Source organism: Penicillium lagena, assembly GCF_028827675.1.
Source record: "Penicillium lagena strain IBT 129212 chromosome Unknown utg000001l_segment0_segment0, whole genome shotgun sequence".
Classification (NCBI taxonomy): Eukaryota; Fungi; Ascomycota; class Eurotiomycetes; order Eurotiales; family Aspergillaceae; genus Penicillium; species Penicillium lagena.
In genome coordinates, this window is record NW_026623222.1 from 1,110,454 (window position 1) to 1,128,983 (window position 18,530).

General features: G+C 47.6%; 8 protein-coding genes across 8 annotated transcripts, besides 1 other annotated feature; 5 read left to right on the forward strand and 3 right to left on the reverse strand.

Moving 5' to 3' along the window:
• Positions 1-173: 173 nt before the first annotated feature.
• Positions 174-491: a sequence feature (Protein overlapping with rRNA (N7510_000492, KAJ5624183.1) was converted to a misc_feature.).
• Positions 492-693: 202 nt separating this feature from the next.
• Positions 694-1,637, reverse strand: N7510_000493 (alpha/beta hydrolase; the record flags this gene model as incomplete). Its single annotated transcript, XM_056972422.1, has 2 exons — positions 694-1,017; positions 1,134-1,637. Coding segments are annotated over 2 exons (828 nt in total), but the record flags the coding sequence as incomplete, so codon positions are not given.
• Positions 1,638-3,115: 1,478 nt separating this feature from the next.
• N7510_000494 (uncharacterized protein) lies at positions 3,116-3,998 on the forward strand (the record flags this gene model as incomplete). Its single annotated transcript, XM_056972423.1, has 2 exons — positions 3,116-3,489; positions 3,593-3,998. Coding segments are annotated over 2 exons (780 nt in total), but the record flags the coding sequence as incomplete, so codon positions are not given.
• A 723-nt stretch (positions 3,999-4,721) lies between these two features.
• N7510_000495 (TPR repeat protein) lies at positions 4,722-4,940 on the forward strand (the record flags this gene model as incomplete). Its single annotated transcript, XM_056972424.1, has 1 exon — positions 4,722-4,940. The coding sequence occupies one exon, from the start codon at positions 4,722-4,724 to the stop codon at positions 4,938-4,940; it is 219 nt and encodes a 72-aa protein (XP_056837541.1).
• A 248-nt stretch (positions 4,941-5,188) lies between these two features.
• Positions 5,189-8,114, forward strand: N7510_000496 (uncharacterized protein; the record flags this gene model as incomplete). Its single annotated transcript, XM_056972425.1, is given in 6 exon segments — positions 5,189-5,315; positions 5,597-6,198; positions 6,272-7,055; positions 7,075-7,361; positions 7,422-7,501; positions 7,559-8,114. The coding sequence occupies 6 exon segments, from the start codon at positions 5,189-5,191 to the stop codon at positions 8,112-8,114; spliced, it is 2,436 nt and encodes an 811-aa protein (XP_056837542.1).
• Positions 8,115-11,392: 3,278 nt separating this feature from the next.
• Positions 11,393-11,614, forward strand: N7510_000497 (uncharacterized protein; the record flags this gene model as incomplete). Its single annotated transcript, XM_056972426.1, has 1 exon — positions 11,393-11,614. One exon carries the CDS (start codon positions 11,393-11,395, stop codon positions 11,612-11,614), a length of 222 nt encoding a protein of 73 aa, XP_056837543.1.
• Positions 11,615-12,165: 551 nt separating this feature from the next.
• N7510_000498 (uncharacterized protein) lies at positions 12,166-13,044 on the forward strand (the record flags this gene model as incomplete). Its single annotated transcript, XM_056972427.1, has 1 exon — positions 12,166-13,044. One exon carries the CDS (start codon positions 12,166-12,168, stop codon positions 13,042-13,044), a length of 879 nt encoding a protein of 292 aa, XP_056837544.1.
• A 968-nt stretch (positions 13,045-14,012) lies between these two features.
• Positions 14,013-15,585, reverse strand: N7510_000499 (uncharacterized protein; the record flags this gene model as incomplete). The annotated part of the gene is given in 8 exon segments (XM_056972428.1): positions 14,013-14,106; positions 14,157-14,340; positions 14,393-14,471; positions 14,516-14,890; positions 14,942-15,041; positions 15,097-15,310; positions 15,365-15,449; positions 15,460-15,585. The coding sequence occupies 8 exon segments, from the start codon at positions 15,583-15,585 to the stop codon at positions 14,013-14,015; spliced, it is 1,257 nt and encodes a 418-aa protein (XP_056837545.1).
• Positions 15,586-16,231: 646 nt separating this feature from the next.
• On the reverse strand, positions 16,232-16,948 carry N7510_000500 (bZIP transcription factor; the record flags this gene model as incomplete). The annotated part of the gene is made up of 1 exon (XM_056972429.1): positions 16,232-16,948. One exon carries the CDS (start codon positions 16,946-16,948, stop codon positions 16,232-16,234), a length of 717 nt encoding a protein of 238 aa, XP_056837546.1.
• Between the last annotated feature and the right edge of the window lie 1,582 nt (positions 16,949-18,530).

The window sequence follows — 18,530 nt, forward strand, 5'->3', positions numbered from 1 at the left end:
CACGGCTGACTTGGGCCACTCGGCTAAACTTGCCATGTTCCTTGCCTGCTGTCCACTGCCTCTTTGCCGTCCTTTATTCCTAGTCTCTGTCTCGCTGTCTCGCTATCACCTATTTATAGATCATCACCCTCCACCGCCCTCCCCTTAGCCGGTCTAAATAATGCTCTTACTAGCGCCTCCACGAGATCACGGACGTCACGTCCTCCCACCCCGCCATAGGATCGGAGAACCCATACCTCACCTCCGTATCACGGTTACTAGCGGCGGCTACCACGGCTTCTAGGATCGACGTTAAAGCAGACACCGTCTTCGAGGGCGAGGAAGACGTTGCGACGGTGGCTAGTGAAGCTAAGGTCGTCATAGACAAGCCTTCGCTAGAATTCTTGCACAGTAGCACTATAGACTACGAGTTGATTAGAAGCCATTTTAAGATTGTGAATAATTCTCAGCACTTCACTATACGAAGTATATATGGAACGATATATATATAGTCGTACCCGACTTCTATATCCAACGCCAAGTTACCAAACCGAGTTATTTGTGATGGTTCCAGATAAACGTCACTATTATAGGCGAGACCCAAATGTGCAGCAGCGTTCGACGGTAATATATAATTTATATGCATGTTGTTCTACTTGATTATTTCATATCGAAATAGCCTCATGCTTACAGAGAATATCCAATACTACTGAACTATGCCCTCACAATGTCCTGCAAAAGAGCGGCAACTTTATCCGGCATACTCAGAAACGGCGAGTGCGAGCTCGGCAATCGATAGGTGTTCTCCGGCCTACCGACCTTAATAGCAAACTGCTCCTGGAATGCCGGTGGCAGAGCATGGTCCTGCTCGCAGATGATATAAGCACAGGGTATATCGCGCCAGGGCTCATAGGTAGCTTCTCCGGAGAAGACAGAGCGCGAGGTGTGTACCAAAGCAGCATTCCACTGTTCTTGTTCTCTAGGAGGGAGATCTTGCCAGCCGACAGCGCCGGCAGCATCGGCATAGACGTAGTCGCCCTACATAATAGTTAGTTCTGTTAAATAAAGACGAATTGTGTTAAGCTCTTGAAAGTACGTAGTAAAGTCATAGCTGTGTACAGATCTATTTCGGTATGAGGGGCAATTATACATACCTCAACCCTCATCCAAGGCAAAAAGTTCCCTCCCAATATACCCAACAAGCTCTGTCCCTTGTCTAGCGCGAATGCAGACAAGAAAACAACCTTCCCAACTCCACCTGGTTTATTTGCAGCTCCACGAGCTATCTTATCCAGTCCTTCGACAGCAGAAGAGGCAACAACACCACCATAGGAGTGCGCCACAACGACAACATCTTTTCCCTCGTCCACGAGCCTAGTCAAAACGTCACGTAGGGAAGCGACATCATCCGCCAAAGTCTTAGAGGGCGGTTCGGCTCCAATTGAGGGGTGCGGGGGGCATTCAGACGAAACACCGAGGGCATCTAGACGAGCTCGGAGGGGGCCAAAGACTTTTGGGGTTACCCAGGCGCCGAGGGCGAAGACAAATGTAAGTGAACTCATGTTTGAACTTGCATAGAAGATTAATGTAGTATTGGAGGTAGGGGAGGTGGATGATTCATTTCTGTTGAGTTCGGAACCCAGAAGTGGAATTGATTCGCTTAGGGTTCGGCAGTTATATGATAATAGAAGCCGCCTCGAAAACAGCTATTAGTCTAGGTGTTTTTAAATTACATCTCTTTGGATTAGATACTCTTTCCCGGCTGGTACAAGGGGGCCATTTCAAAGTTTTGACCGGCACTAATCAACTACTAACCTCGCCACACCAGCGCCAACTTGGGGGTGTGTACATAGTCCTAACCGAGACTAGATTAAATTTGATCAGTAGCATTATCGTCGTCTTCATGTTCATTGACCCCCCTCTATCTCAATAATCTCCTACATAGGACATACTTTGGAATACGTTCAATCAATATCTGAATAACCACAGTAATTGAAATGATTATAAACGGGAGGGGTAAACTAGGCGCAATATAATCGTTATGTGGAAACAAGGCTAGTATTAGAGATAATACACTCTAGTGGCTTGGCTATGAAAGCTTTTGAAATGGTCGTTGTGCGAACGATTCCGGCCCCCATCTTCCCCATTGAACTTGTCGATCGAGAGCGTTACTTAACAAAGCAAAGAATCATCATCCTTCTAACGGCAAAAAAAGAGAGATGTGCAGTTTGGGAGCTCTACAGTAAGGCAGCCTGATGTGAATTCGAACATACTCAAGCGTTCAGAAACACCAGATGGATGAACCGACCCGCTGTGCAGGATTCTAGTTTTCCCGCACTATCTGCGGCCTCGCTCCTTCATATCCCGTTGGCTGTTTCACCTTAGTGCCAGAATATGACATGGGCAACAACGACGCCGACAAAGACTAAGCCATAACCAAGGCATATTACTATTCAGTATTAGTATCCCCGATTTTTCGCTTTCGACAATTAATTTTCCAATCATCTCCAAGCAGATATTTTATAGTTGATGTATTATGTATGTATTTAATTCAAGACATTGAGTTCATAGCGTCCCTTTTTCTCCTAACCGGTGGGCGCCACAGGGGCCAAGGGCTCGTCATATGTATCTCCTTTAGATTCTTCTTTTCTACACTACTCAACGGTCTTGAGTATTGACAACTCTACCTCTCTAAGAGGGCTGTGTCGCCAGAATGGTGCCTAATGATGCTGGCGAAACGACTCAGCCAAAACAGCGTATTACGACCATCGTACTCGCCGTGCTGGCCATCTTTTTCGTGTTGCTTAGGTTAGCGGCGCGCCGTATGAAGAGGGCGCCGTTGGGAATGGATGATTGGACTTTAATTTTGGGATTGGTGAGGCTTTCGCTGCTTCGATTGCATTGAATACCACCAACTAAGCTAGCTATAGCTATTTGTGGTAGTACTTGCAGGAGTCAATATTGTTTGTCTGTCACACATTAGCCCGACTCCTGGAAAAAAGACTGATAATTATCAAGGCATCCACTATGGTTTGGGCCGACACATGGACACTATACTCCCGACTGACAGGCCAGTCTTCCTTAAGGTAGAGCGTGATCGGCGGAAAACGATGAACTCACTGACATCTATGGATAGGTGGTTTACGCCTTCGAACCGATCTACATCACCACCGTCGGAATTATCAAACTCTCTGTCCTCCTCATGTACCACCGCATCTTCCCAGTCCGTCTCATCAGAATCGGTGGGTACATCCTCGGCAGCATCACTATCGCCTGGGTAGTATCCGTTGATCTCGTCGCTATCTTTCAGTGTACGCCCATAGCTAGGGCGTATAATCCCATGCTTCCAGGCCACTGCATTGACCTTAAAGCTGCGCTGATCGGCAACGGGGTGCCGAATTTTGTAACGGATATCTGTATCCTAGCACTACCAGCACGGCTTATTTGGCAGTTGCAGGCGAGCACGTTGCAGCGAATTTCTATTATTCTAGTGTTCTTGAGTGGAAGTTTGTATGTGCACCCCCAGTTCATTTCCCTCGTTTATGGGTTGGATCCAGGTTCCAGACTACGGAGTGGTTAGATATTGAATGGATAATTGCTAACACGAATACAGTGTCGTATTTGCGAGTATCTACCGTTTCAGCCTCATCTTCATCTTCAATATCACCGATATCTCCTGGACTCTCGCCGACGCACAAACCTGGTGCGTAGTCGAAACAGCTGCGGGAGTCATCTCGGCCTGTCTGCCTACCCTGGCTCCACTTGTAAAGTCTTGCACCCGTACATTTGTCTCGACTGTCCGCTCGTCATCCAAGATCAACAATACCCAGTCTGCCACTGGAGGAAATACTTCAGGGCGTGCTAGTGTGGCGAAAATCACCAACGCTGGGGGTGGCCTAGAAGGGACAGGCGAAAGGGATTATGCGCTGGAACGGGTCGGACCTAGCAATCTTGGGAGTCGTTCGCATGTTAAAGGGAAAGGATGGACAATGATTCGAGCGGAGTTTGATAGTGACTGACCTAGGACTAATCTAAAATATGTATAGGCATCTAGAATGACCTTTGGAGGTTAAAATATCAACAAAGAGTTACCTCAGTAATAGTGTCGTGACTGCAAGTTCCGGTCTGAACCAGATCCATTAACCCTGTTCATTGCGTCCCACCAAATAAAAAGCGTCTCTGTTCAGAACTGATAGCACACTTAGTGACAGTGCAATGTCGATGTTATTGACACATCAATTTGTGTTGTTCATGGCGTCCAGTGATATTCGAAATCGGGTTTCTCTACAATCTCTCTCTTTTATTTTCTCTAGGTCCCACCTCAGCGCACTAATCGTTATTAGAATATCATCGCGCTGGAAATTCCACACAAAAATCAGCATATTATTCACGCCCGAACGTTAATTGTGCTATGAGAGCGGTGAGGTTCCGACTTCTAAGGGACTGGCTGTTTTATCGAGACGTAATTCTGCCGTGCTTCACCGTCTCTATGATAATTGTGCGTCTATGGTACATGAAGCACGAAGATGCGCGTGCTATCACATCCGATGAAACATATTGTCGACACGTGTACCTTCCATCAGCGCGTAAGTACACCACGTATGCAATAAGTAGCAATAATCCCCTATTTATGTTGCAGCTCGACTCCCACCCCTCTTTTTCTCCCAGTCAACTACCTTCATGCTGTCCTCTCTACCACGCCAGCTGTGCCACCACTATTCAACTACATACATCATCTCACGATGTCAGGGCTCGAGGTCATTGGGGGAATCTCCACGGTCATTACTCTCCTCGACGCCTCCATCAAGGTCTATGACAGTGTCCAGAGTGATGCGAGGCTCTCTGGGACGTTCGAAGTCGTCCGACGCCGGTTGCCCGTTATCCTCCATGTCCTTCAGAGATGCAAGAATGTCCTTGAACAGAGCAAAGACTCTATGTCGTCAGATGTTTGCGAGGCTTAGAGAAGATTCTTGATGCTTGTGACGAAAACGCACGGAAATTGAGAGATATTTTCGAAAGGGCCATTCCTGGTGAGAAGGATACGTGGGAGAAACGATACGCAAAGGTCATTCGGCGACTCGGAAAAGGAAGCAAAGTCGAAGAGCTCATGGCTACGCTCACCCAAGACATCCAACTCCTTGTCAATAATGATGCGGTGGACTCTGCTACACCAGAGCAAAATGTCGAACTTTAAGATATTCTTAAAGAGATGGCATCTGTCAAAAGCTCCGTCACACATGAGGAACTCTTAGCGTTGACGTTCCACAGCGGGGGGGGGGGCACAGACCAACAATGTCAACAGCGGCCGTGGCCAGCAAATCAACAACAATGCTCATGTCGGAACCCAAAATTTCGATTCCGGTAAGGAGCCGCCATCATGAAAACACATTTTTTCGGCCCGAAGCGAGCTTGGCGTGACCCAATGGAGGGCAGTGAATGGACTTCTCTACTTCGATGATTTCTGCTACTTCACCAAGTCAATTTCTCATTGCTACTCGTGGTGGAGATTTCCCAAGATTTTTCGATGTCCTTAGGAGTCTCAGAGTCTCAGTTTCTTTCTTTAAAAGCTCAAATTCCACCCCCATAACATTAAACAATCTTAGCTAATTATTTGAAGTGACCATCGAGCAGAAGGAAGATTTCAGTTTTCGCGGCTCCGTTGGCATCCAGCTCGGTCAAGCGCCCTACATCGCCTCTGAACTTTTTGTCGGCCGTGGTTATGAGCTTGATGAGATCGCAAAAGCTCTACACCCTGATCACAAGGCTCAAAAGCAGCGACGCCTAGTTCTCGGCGGTATGGGTGGTATTGGCAAGACCCAGCTTGCTATCGCCTACGCAGAGTCCGCGCGGGAATCTTATAGCTCGGTTTTCTGGCTAAATGCAGTATCTGAGGCCGCATTGAAAGACAGTTTTCGATTGATTGCCAGCTTTGTCTTCGACATTCATGACCCCAGAGTGCTAGAGGACAAGGAGATCGTGAGACGTGTACACCAATGGCTATCTACACCAAATAATACCGGATGGTTGTTAATCTTTGATAGCTACGAGGACAGTGACCAGTTTCTGATTGACGATTATTACCCTCTTGCTTCTCATGGAGCTATAGTGGTCACCACAAGGCGACCAGATCTCGTTGCCGGGAGCACTATTGACATAAAGCCATTACAAAATATTAAGGATAGCTTAGCAATCCTACAAACCCGATCAAAACGAGAGAACGTTCAAATCAGATATGCTACAACGAAATGCATTTAGGATCTACTAACCGCTACTGTTAGATCCTCATGCAAAGCGCCTCGCAAAGCGACTTGCGGGTCTTCCTCTCGCTTTGGCCACCGCCGGGACATATCTTCATCGTAGTACCTTCACATTCGAACGCTACCTTCAAGAGTACGAGAAACGCTGGAACGTTGACCCACGCCGAACCAGAAAACTCCAGGAGTATCAGGAGCGCACGCTCTACACCACCTGGGATTTGTCATATTCTCGTCTAGAAAAGGAAGATCCGGACGCAGCGAAACTACTGAAGCTACTTGCCTACTTCGATAACCAGAGTCTTTGGTACGGGCTTTTCCATGCTGGGCTTACCGATAGCTCTCCCGAGTGGCTTCGTGAAGTGCTCATAGATGACGTGAATTTCAATGGAGTGATGGAAGTCCTGGTTGAATACTATTTCCTCGACACTCACCAGACTTCTGACTCGTGGAGCATGCATAACTGCGTGCACGACTGGACACTGGTAATACTTAATAAGGACATCGACGCAAAGAATTATTGGTATGCTTTTGACTGCGTTTCTGCGTCTATAAAAGATGACAGCACGGATGACTTTGCAAACCTCTCTTACTCTCCCTTGGCTGCTCATGCCACGCGGCTAGTCCAACAGCGTTTGTGCCAGAACGACGTCATATATGATATTGCGCCTCGTCGACTCGATCAAGCTTCACTGATTGCAAACCTACTTCGACACCAAGTACTTCTTCTTGCTGCAGAGAAGATGTACCAGCGGGCGCTAGCTGGGCACGAGAAAGCACTCGGACCACCCATCGACCCTCGACACTGTCAACAATCTCAGGGTCCTTTATGCGTTCCAAGGCAGGCTAGACCAAGCGGAGCAGATGTACCAACGGGCACTAGCTGGGCGCGAGAAAGCACTCGGAGCGAACCACCCGTCGACTCTGATCACTGTCAACAATCTCGGGGTCCTATATTGGACCAAAGGCAGGCTGGACCAAGCGGAGCAAATGTACCAGCTGGCACTAGCTGGGCGCGAGAAAGCACTCGGAGCGGACCACCCGTCGACTATCAACACTGTCAACAACCTCGCGGTTCTATATCGGGACCAAGGCAAGCTGGACCAAGCTCAGCGGATGCACCAGCGGGTGCTAGCTAGGAAGGGAAAGAGAAATACTGCTACTTGCTTCTTTCAACGATGATATAAGTCGGGACAACAGATCATCCTGCTATCCTACGAACAGCCACGAACACTAAGACCCACGGCATCGCGGTTCATCTACAATAGGTACCCGAACACTGCGACGAACCCGGAAACGACACAGCAGATCGACTAGCTAAAGAGGCGGCTATACCAGGCCAAACCCATCCATTTTCCCCCCTTGCTATCGCGAGAGAGGGCCCACATCCGGAACGGCATCTATGCCCAATGGCAGAGCGAATGGAGAGAATCCCGTAATGGCAGCCACCTTCGCAAGATCGACAACGCACTACCAGCCAAATACACGAGACAGCTCTATGGAAACTTACCTCGAAACCAAGTGTACCTCCTGACGCAGTTACGAACAGGACATTGCTGGTTATCAACATACGCCAAGTTGTTCCGTCACCGCGATGATGACCGGTGTGTCTGCGGGGCGCGGGAAAGTGTGATCCACGTCCTCCTAGACTGCCCCGCGCTGAGGCACCTGCGCAGAGAACTTCAGGAGAAGGTTGGAGACGCGTTCAACAACATATCAACCCTCCTAGGAGAAGGAGGACCTAGAGGAGGCGATACAGCTTCGCGAGCCAAGATCTTGGACTTCGCAAAAGCATCACAACGGTTCCAAAGTCGCGCGCCAAGAAGGCAGCAATCCAAAATAACGGCTAAGAGGCCACGGCAGGCCCCAACGAGGCTCTAAGTTCGTTCAGAAATGACAAAAGACACATGTACGTACAATGATATATAGTTGTTGTATGCTGCATATCGTTCGCGAGGGGTCAGCGTAAATGAATTATATATACATACAGACTGTACCAGGGTGGCCGACTCGTGGAAACTCCGATTTCAGGCAAGGCTCACCATATGACTATAATACCCGGAATGGTAGCACATATCCCATCCCTGGAGAAGGGAAAGCAAGCCAGTCAAGGAAGAGCCAACTTGAATAACCACTACTCGTACAGGCCACGAAAGGAGACCAACACCGATCCCCTCAGCGGGTCACAGAGAGTTCCCCCAGCAATCCAAGATCGATGAAGCCGAGGTAGTCCAGAACACTTATCATTGGATATGGACTCATCATTGGATATGGGGCTCCAAGGGGGCCCGGGTCTGCGCGAACATCACTCGCTGCACGACAGTCGCTGTCTTGAAGGCCCCTGTCTCCTTCCTATCTCGACTACTAGGCGCGAAAGCGACCCAACAATGCCCTGGCTATAGGATAGGCAATTGGCCAAGTCTCAGGATGCACGATCACACAGTCCGTTCTCTGGCAAACTGATAGGGCCTCTCGAGATCTAGTGCCGGGGTGAGATCTTCTATATACGGGCCCATGCTCGCAACAAATGCAGCTGACGAGAAGATACTCAATATCATTTCACCATGGAAAACCCCGTGCCATGTGTAAATCTCGCATCCCTTGTGATGTTACAATGGTGGCTTTTGAGTTGAAGTAGACACGTCGAGGTGTTAGTTGGTCGCGACTCTGAGTTTCAACAATCCACCCCAACCGATTCATCAAGCCTCGGGTCCTCGTCTCTGGGGACACCACCTCAACGGTCTACACTTAACATCTAAATCTGATTCTGAAGGAATACGGAGGAAGATGGATATATTATCAATTGCTTCGCTTCTCATTTGATATGTATCGACTTGCCCCTTTGATCAATTATTCTCTTGTTCGGTTTGTAATTAGAACAGCTCCATTTGATATGCACCGACTCAGACAGTATAGTCATCGGTCCGGAAATGGCTAGAGATCCACTTAGAGCTAGCACGGTGGCGAGAGAAGTCGCGAGCCATCATGGCAGAGATGTTTCCCAATGGACACTACGAGAGCTAGAATAAATACGGCTGCGCCGGCAGTTCCATTTGTGTGATTTCTTCGTTGATTTTGCTTAAAATTGTGCCTGGGAGTTATGTGGCCAGTTCTGTCTCCCTAGAACTGGTAGCAGCCCCTTTGCGTGAGTCTGTTCAATAGGGAACCAGCAATGACAAATCCTAACTTGTTGTTGTGAATCATCTCATGCGCCGTTCAAAAGGAGGCAGGAGAATACCTAAATCGATATTGAAAATTGTCAAATTCTTCAAAGCCGAGCATTACAGGTATTCTGCCTTTCTCTACCAGCCTATGAAGCTCTATGAACTCGGACCCTACGGACTTTGTTCTTTCCCTCGCACAAGTTGTTCAAAACTGTGATATCCATGAATTTCCGTGTAACTTGATCACCCCTTAAGGTATACTACGATAATACCATATACAGGTAACCTGTATGTACTATATCTCAGATTATGTCATAATAGCTAGAAGAACTAGGAGAACATAAGATAACATATACTAGTCTGATTTACGGGTGCTGTGGCTAGTGTGATATGCAAAACATATACACAATGACGTGCTATCCAGGACAAAGCAGAGGTTCAATTCCGTTGAGAATGAGCGCCAGCATGTGTCATCACGGCTAAACAGAGGTCCGCAGCTTGATACCGACTCCTGAAACTTTGCTGTAGCGTGTCTACTTCCGTCAGTTAAATGATTCTAATAATCAAGCCAAGGGAACACTCACATCGAAATGGAAGATCAAATATTTCTCAGGGTTATCCCACTCAAGCTCCAAATCGTCCCTTGCGCAGCCAGGTACGCCACACCATGGACTCCATCGTTCCCCGTCTTTGACCCTTAAGGCTGTAATGTTACCAAAAAAGTCGCGGGCCACATGCAGACCCTTGAAAGCTTGGACATTAAGATTGTGATTGTGCTTCCCCAAGAGCCCCACACATTTTCCATCGTAGGCAAATCCTGACAACTTCATCATGCCCTGTGGATTGGAAGACAAACACATGCCAGCAAATGAAAATGTCAACCTGTGACATTGCTCCGCAGGAATGCAATATTTCACCACTTTCGCTGACCCAGGTATATGTGGATCCCGCATTAACTGGCGTGGGGCAGGAGTACTTTCCATCGCGTGCACAGCGGGTAGATCAATTACTGATCAGATCAATGATCGACGCGGGGCCGAGGTAGGATACCGGGGCAGCGAAGTATACCATCACTAATCCTTTATGTGGGATGGCAAAGAGGATCATGTCGTACGTGACTCGATGTAGCGACGTGATCGCCGGATGGTCTTCTTTCATCGTCAGGATAGCCTTCACCAGGCACTAGAATTGATGCCAGCATATGATCCCTCAAATCGGACAGTGGTCCTACTTGAGCCAAGGCAATGCCTGCAAAACTGTGTGCAATCTTATGTATTAGCTTTATTAGTACTTTTATTTCTTATTTCATCTACCTTTCTAGTGCTGAGACTTTCACCAAAATTAGTATGCTCTAAGGCAATACGATTATGATAAGGTAAGGAATAAATTTTAGGGAAAAAGTGGACGAAAGAATGCAACTATTTCTTTCCTACCCATCTCAGGGGTTTTAGTTGATGATCTTGGTGTGATAGTAGTAAATAGCGAGATCGCTAAGGCTTTCCCTGCAGCAGAATGAGCAAATGCACCTGTTCAACTACCAGGTTCAGCCTTCAGGCAGTCTTGGGTGAAGAGTATTCAGGGTCCTGAATTGCCGCCTGAGGCCGTCTGAAGAGCGGCGGGATCGCCCATGCCCGATTGGGCGACCCAGGGTGACCACCATCATACATGTGCTGTTGTATGTTGGTTATCTCTTTTTTGACCCTCCCCCTTGGGCTTAGCGCCCTTTCCCTTCAGGCCTTTACGCCCTTTACCTAAATACCTAAATCGCCTGAAGCCATCTAAACCACACCTGAAACCCCTGAACGACTCCTGCACGGCTGACGTGGCCACTCGGCTATACTTACCATCCTCCTTGCCCGCTATCTGTTGCCTCTTTGCTGTCTTTTGTTCCTGGTCCCTGTCTCGCTGTCACCTGTCCATAGATGATCACCCCTCATTAGGTTAAACTGATGCTCTTACCAGCGCCTCCATGAACTCACGGACGCCTCGTACCTGATGTCCCAGGAGCCCGCATCCAAGATCGATGTTGAAGAAGACACCGTCTTCGAGGACGAGGCAGACGTCCCGACTATAGCTGGCGGAGCTATCGTCGTCATAGAGAAGCCTTCGCTAGAGCTTTTGCAGAGTAGCCCCGTAGACTATACGACTCAGTTGATGGGGATAATCAGTGCTACACTTTTCTCCTCGATTATGGCTGGCATCTGGCTTTGCAAATAAAAGAAAGTGGGAGATACAACTTGGTCACTGTGCACCCCTTTAACCTTATTACTTAATATTGCAGAATAGCTTCCTGAAAAGAACGAAGTCCAGTGTCAAGTCTAACCTCTCGGCCATGCCGAAATATACCAATACAGGCTAGAAATGACGATCATAACAAAACTGTTTGCCGGCACAGCCTACTCCCAGACAAAACCGAGGCTTTTTAATTCGAGCTTTGCAGTCGCGCGATTCCACCTCATCGTTGCTTAACAAATCCATCCGCCAGGCAATTACTATGCATTCAGAGAAACGTTTCTCGTACAGTAGTATAGTTTTCACTTTATTCTGTTTCGAAGGTCGAATCGTATTGAAAAATCATACACGTCACAGTTGCTCAGCTGACCTTGCTTCGCAATGGCCCCCACGAATTGCCAAGGTGCCCTTCACAAAGCAATAACATGACTCAGACTCAACGACAATCCCCACGGAAATTCAATTCATCATACAAAGAACTTGAATCAAACTATCTCATCATCCATACTAGTACTGATATCCATCTCAGAAAAATCATGCACGCGAATGGTTCCCATCAGCAGAGAGCGCTGGAATTGCCCGAATTGATGCTGTCAATTCTGCGTCAAATGGACATGGCCACCCTGCTTACGTCTCAACGAGTCTGCCATATGTGGGCGGACTTGATCCGCGAGTCAAAGACCCTCCAACAAGACCTCTACTTCTTACCGAGTAGCCACGAAGGCAATGACGAGCCCCGATATCGCAATCCATTGCTTGCCGAGAAATTTCCATTCCTAAAGCAACTGGTCAATCTGAACAACGACCAAAATGCCGGCTTTTGGAGGCCTTGGGGGCACGAGTGGGAAGACATCAAACTGAGGAATTTAGATTTGTTACGATCTCCAACCAAGCAAGACCAGTATATGCGCCCTGAAGCAAGCTGGCGACGTATGCTGACGCACCAACCGCCCCTATACACTGTTGGAAAGTTCAGTGGACGGGCTGGAAGATTCGGCTCAAATTGGAGCCAGTCAAAAGCTGCAGAACAATCAACCGGTCTCCAAATGGAAGCACTGTTTCATTGGGTAGTCATACTACTATTCGATAAAACTAGAGGAACCGATATCTCGATTTATATCGGGAAAGGCTTGTCTGCTGATGTCAAGCAGGGGTATGCGGGAGTCACAGGTCGGCGGTGCCAGATGAGTGGTGACTTGGATAGAATGGTTAGGGAATTTGATATTGTCCTAGCTCGAAAATTCCCCTTTGCGGGCTGTACGGTTTACGATTCCGATGGCGAAGAAGTTCATGAGCCGCCGACCGAAAATGAGATAATTCTGGAGCAGCTTCATGGGGTTCACCAGGAGATGACTAGGACATTACAAGGTCTGGATTTCGAAACTTACCATGAGGGCAGGAATAATGATATTTAGTGCTTTGGGTTCACGTATGTAATCCAACGCCCGCCGGTGGGACCACCTAAATATTAAGATATATAGTAGTTAGTCGGTCTGAGCGATGCGTGAGAGATACGGGATCTAGGAGGGCCGTTTCAGCTTGCACCCCGTTCGGAATAGTCGCTGAGACCCAACGGCTGCTCTCCTGAAACGAATAGTTACTTCATCTTGAGACAGTCCTTTGTTTCAGGACGTATGTCGTTCGTCAGCGCCCAAGCCACTGCGGGCCTTCGCTAAACAGTGTGGAGGTCAGGCAATGGCCTTCTGGGGGGTACTCCGACAAGCTGTTCTGGCGCCAGTTCCGAGTGGAGTGAAACATCCGTTGCATCAGAAAAGAAGTATCTCTTAATGAGTTGTCAGCTTCACATATAGCTCTTTCTGCAGAACGGAGGCGAGTGTTCAATGGACCCGGAGGGGGCAGGACTGAGAGGGCGCGTATTCGCTACTAAGAATATCAACCACAGTTCTAGTCATAGAATTAGCTTCACAACTGCGTTAATGGTATAATTAATATCGGAAGACGAGATACCCAAAGGAAAACAGTTGCGAAGCGCTTCGTGAAGGGAGAAAATACTGTAAGCGCTTGCGCAGGAGAAGGGCGTTTATATAGATGGATGAGCAATCCTATCCGAAAATAGGACAACGGTTGCTTTTTTTAGCCTACAGGCCCTAAGATGCAGAGGGGATAACGGTCGGAACATTGCATACATCGTTAGATGCATTGTTAGATGCATCGATAGCGTGGGAATATCACGACGGACTGAGTGGCGGGGGATGAAGTCGATAGATCGACTATCCGCCTCCCCCAAAGCCAAAACCTGGCCAAACCAAGGCAGGAAATTGATTTATTCTGAGTATACCATCAAGTCTATCGGACTTACCAGACCAGTTTTGTGAAATTACTATATTAAGTAAGAATATATGAGTGAACAGCACAACAAAAATCAACCGAGATCCATTCCCTCCGTATTTGGACTGAGTGGACTGAGTGGGATTGACCCGTTTGGTATCTCGTGATACCCCAGAATCTCAGCGTACCTAAAAGCAAATTAGAAATCTTCGGAATTGAATCATGGAATAGTGCTCACATGATTGTTTTCCAAACATCAGCGGGCAGGTCAGCCTCGAGAAATGACCAGTCGAATGTTTCAGTTGCTGTCGGTTCATCGGCAGGATCATGGTACGGAGCAAGGTATGGCGCGGTTAATGCCTCTTCTGCAGAACATCGCTTGTCTGGATCAAACTGGAGCATATTCTCTAACAAAGCAATTGCTACTCAAATCAGTGATTTAGATCTTTCTAATTGAGCTGGTTGTATACATACCTTTTGGATCGGTGCTAGGGAGAAGCTTCGACAATGGTTGGCGTGGTCTTTTTGGGAGAGAACTGACAAATTTCAAAGTCTGTGAATGTTGCGAATTAATAACAGTGGCCATATTGAACGGACTGCTGGGATAAGATTAACATTTTCACTAGCCACCTTAGCCACGACGTTATCAGGCGGACTTCCTAACAGTTCCGTAATCACACAGAATTGATCAATGTGATTCTTGCCTGGAAACAGGGGTCTTCCCAGGATTAACTCTGCAAAAATACAGCCAGCGCTCCAGATATCCACTTTTTCGTTGTATCGGCGCCAAGTGAGCATGATCTCTGGAGCTCTGTAGTATCGGGTGGAGACATAGCCGGTCATATGTGCCTCTTGGACACGGGCCAGGCCAAAGTCACAAAGCTTCAGATCGCAATTCTCGTTAATCAAAATATTACTAGGCTTGAGGTCTCGGTGGACAACACCGGCCGAGTGCACGTATTTGAGACCCCGCTAGCCATCAGGTTAGCAATGGCGCTTAATGACAGCGACAAATCGGCTCACCAAGATCTGATACATAAAGTACTGAGTAAACTGGCTGTCAACAGCTCTAGCTTTCAGAACACTATGCAGATCGGTCGCCATAAGGTCGGTCACAAGATAGCTTTGGTAATGTGTCAGATGTAAGCCTTTAATAATCAGATTAAGGGAATGCGTACATATCTTCGGTCGGAGAGATGAAGATGTCCTGTAAATGAATAATCTGGGTCCTCGTTAGGGCCAAATTCGAGAGAGAATACGAAGGGAGGCAAACGTTTTCATGTTGGAGCTGCTTCAGTAATTTGATCTCCCGAAACATATGTTTCGCAACAGTGGCCGTTTTAAATGGGTCGGTCAGCTTTTTCACAGCCACGCTCCGGTGCAGAATTTGATCTTTTGCAGAACTGAAAAGGATATTAGACTCATTGGATTGAATTAAGTTGTCACGCTGCACAATGGTCCTACCAAACAAGCCCAGAGACACCAAGCCCGATGGGTTCCAATTGAGAATATCTATGTTATAACGTCTCAGCTTAGATGACGAAAAAGGTATGAATCCTGTTGACCGACCTTGATGTCGTCTCGAATGGTGTACCCATGATTATATTCTGTGTGAATTGGGCCATCTCCTGACCCGGAGTCCGTGTATGGACTAATGATTTAGCCATGAGCCAGTATGTATTCTCTTGAATTCCAATAATAACAGTTTGGGAGAAAATCGGCCTGTTATTGTTTTCCCCGGGAATATCGATGTATAATAAGGGGTGAGCCAGATGTTAATAATGTTGTGGCAAGAAAAGCTGTTATATACTAAATCCTAAAATCCACGGCATAGTGGCGGTGGGGACGCGGGGTGACATCGGCGGCTACGGGGCAAGGATCAAAAAGTGAATAAAATCGAAGCCTCGTGCATGTTCTTTGAGGCACAGTAGAATTCCGTTTGCTGCTCGCAGGACTTTGAGGATCTCCACGATCCAGCCACTGACTGGGCGGCTTGCAACTCCGAGCAATCAGGGCGTTAACCGTGCTCCACATCTCCCGGCATTCCTGATGGGGAAATACATCCAGCCAATCCACATTTCTGTCAGACCACGAAACAAGCCATGATGCTCGGCGACTTGACTTGTTAGGCCCACAAAATCTTATTATTGGGCGTTCGTTCTCCTAGATGCCGTGAGAACGCCCCATTCCCTGCAAGGACACCAACGCGCCTGAGACCCGAACCCAAAACACTTGTGTAACATGCATGATGTCAATGGTAATCCTGCCATTAATAGACACGGATAATCGTACAGAATAAGAGGGAACGCCCTCTTACAGTTTCGCCCCATCGATAAAGTCGTCGAACATGAAATCAACGGTGCCCTCCTCTTTATCGGCCGAAATCGTTTCTGGTAAATTCACAACAGTACCCGAATCGTTTCCAGTCCCCAATGTCGAACTCTCTGACCACGTACTAACTGAAAATGTTGGTGATGGGCATTTCAACTGATCCGAGGTATCCTTAAGCAGGGTCTGCGTCATCACTCCAAGATGGGTATTGATCTGATCGTCGTCGCATTCTGCATGCTCCAAGACTTGATTTTTGAGGTGCAATAGTTCGTCGCGGAGAAGGCCTACTTCCGCCAAAAGCGAGTCGTATTTTGCCGTCTCATTTTCCAGGGCATGTTCCATCTGTTGATTTTCCTCCTTTCTCTTCAGTCGGCATTTGTTTGCAGCGATACGATTCCGCTCAAGGCGCCTTGCTCTTTCTGGCGTGATATTTTTCTTATTCTGTGTCTGAGGCCTTGTGGAAGGTCGCCCGGCTGTCTTGGTTGGCTTCTTCGACTGCGGCTTGGGGTATCGGTTCGCTCGTGTATCGGTCGTAGATTGGGAATCACGCTTTTGCCGTAGTTTCTGGAGCAATGCATCTTTCTCGCTTCGGGAGATGCTCAAGGGAGGAATTAGGGGGAGCTGCATAGGATCTGTTGTTGGTGGTGGAATTCCAATCTGGGTGCTTGGATGAAAGGCATGCTGACCCAGAGTAGCCATCTTTGAAGATAGGTGCTTGAAATATATCGATAAATGAACAACCTTTGATCAGGGCAGAATGAATAATGTAAAAGTTTTTTTGAAGAAAGACGGCAACCCGGATTTATATATGATCGATTAACTCAACGCGTAATAAGGATATGATTATGGACGGTCCAGGAAACAAGTTCCTTCAGTGACGGTATCATCGCCAGTTTTATATCAGCCAATCATACTTGCCATGGCGGTTCCAGAACCAGAATGTGGGGAAGCAAGATGGATGTTTGTCAGGGGTGGCAAATCGGGATGCCTATGAAGAAAGGAGATCACATCCACCCAGTGCAGGGGTATAAACTTGATGTTCTCCTGTGTCGGAGATTGAAACATAGAGAACAAAGGTTAATAATCATGAAGTCATATGAAGGTTAAATCGCTTTCCCATATAAGGTAAACCTGTCCTTCGAGACATCACCACTTACAGTCATCCTACTAACTAATCCGGGCCAGACCCGGTCTGCCTTCCAAGCAACTACGTTAGTGTATGCATTTCTACACTCATGTTCCTGAGATCTCATCGTGAATGTCTGCTCTGATACACATCAACGGCCGACAGATGGCAAATCGGATGCCTTAAATTGCGGCAGTAAGACCTCCCTCCATTCCTGCCGCGGCTTTCTGGCTCCAGTCGACGCTCCCCTCTCGCCTTGATCAATTACACGACCTCTTCCTTCCTTTCCATTCTCTCTAGCAATTCTGACTCTATCATCCTCGTCTTGACTCCCACGCCGTCGGACTGGTTGTCACTTTTAGCATGGGCCACCAGTAAACAACGCAGCCGCATTCATTGCAAAAGTGGAATTCGATCTCTCGGTCGCCCCAGATGTACTTCTTGGTCGATGCGCCTTCCTTTGGATGACATTGACGTCTGGACGGGAGTAGCGTGCCCAAGCAGCTGCATATCGCCGACAGATGCTACACTAGCACTAGTTGATGTAGTCAGGTTTGCGTGGGACTTCCACTGTAATGGCACCGCTGTGGCAGGTTGCTTTGATTTTTGGTCGACATTTGGCAAATTCTCTTATATGCACTTTATAATCAGAAAGTATGTGGAAATGGCGATATTGAACTTGTAGCATTCGAGGTCGAAGATGAAAGTGTTCGGCATAATGGCCACCGGTGTCTGCCTGTGAAGTGGGCAAACTCAACCGTGACTCAATGCCAGGTAGCACGAAACTGCCACAGGGACACTTCTAGAACTTGGGCCATGCACCGCAGTGACGTTGAAGCGTTATTTCGATACAGAGATGCTGTTATTATTTCGAGTCAAAATCGTGATTAGGTAATTGCATTAGTACACGTCGCTCTTTATTCCGACGAATCTCGCATCAAATGCCGAAGAAATACGGAAGTGGGTCACCAAAGCTTCGAGTCACCCCTGTCTCGGAATCGGCTCAGGACTCGTATAGCACCTGGCCAGAAATCATGAAATCATACATGGCGATAAATGATCATACTGTCAGATACATGCTTGGAACCATCACAAGCGTAGCTAGTATTTTCCTTATCAAGACAAAGTTTGATTTTTCCGCCCAATCCTATCTAC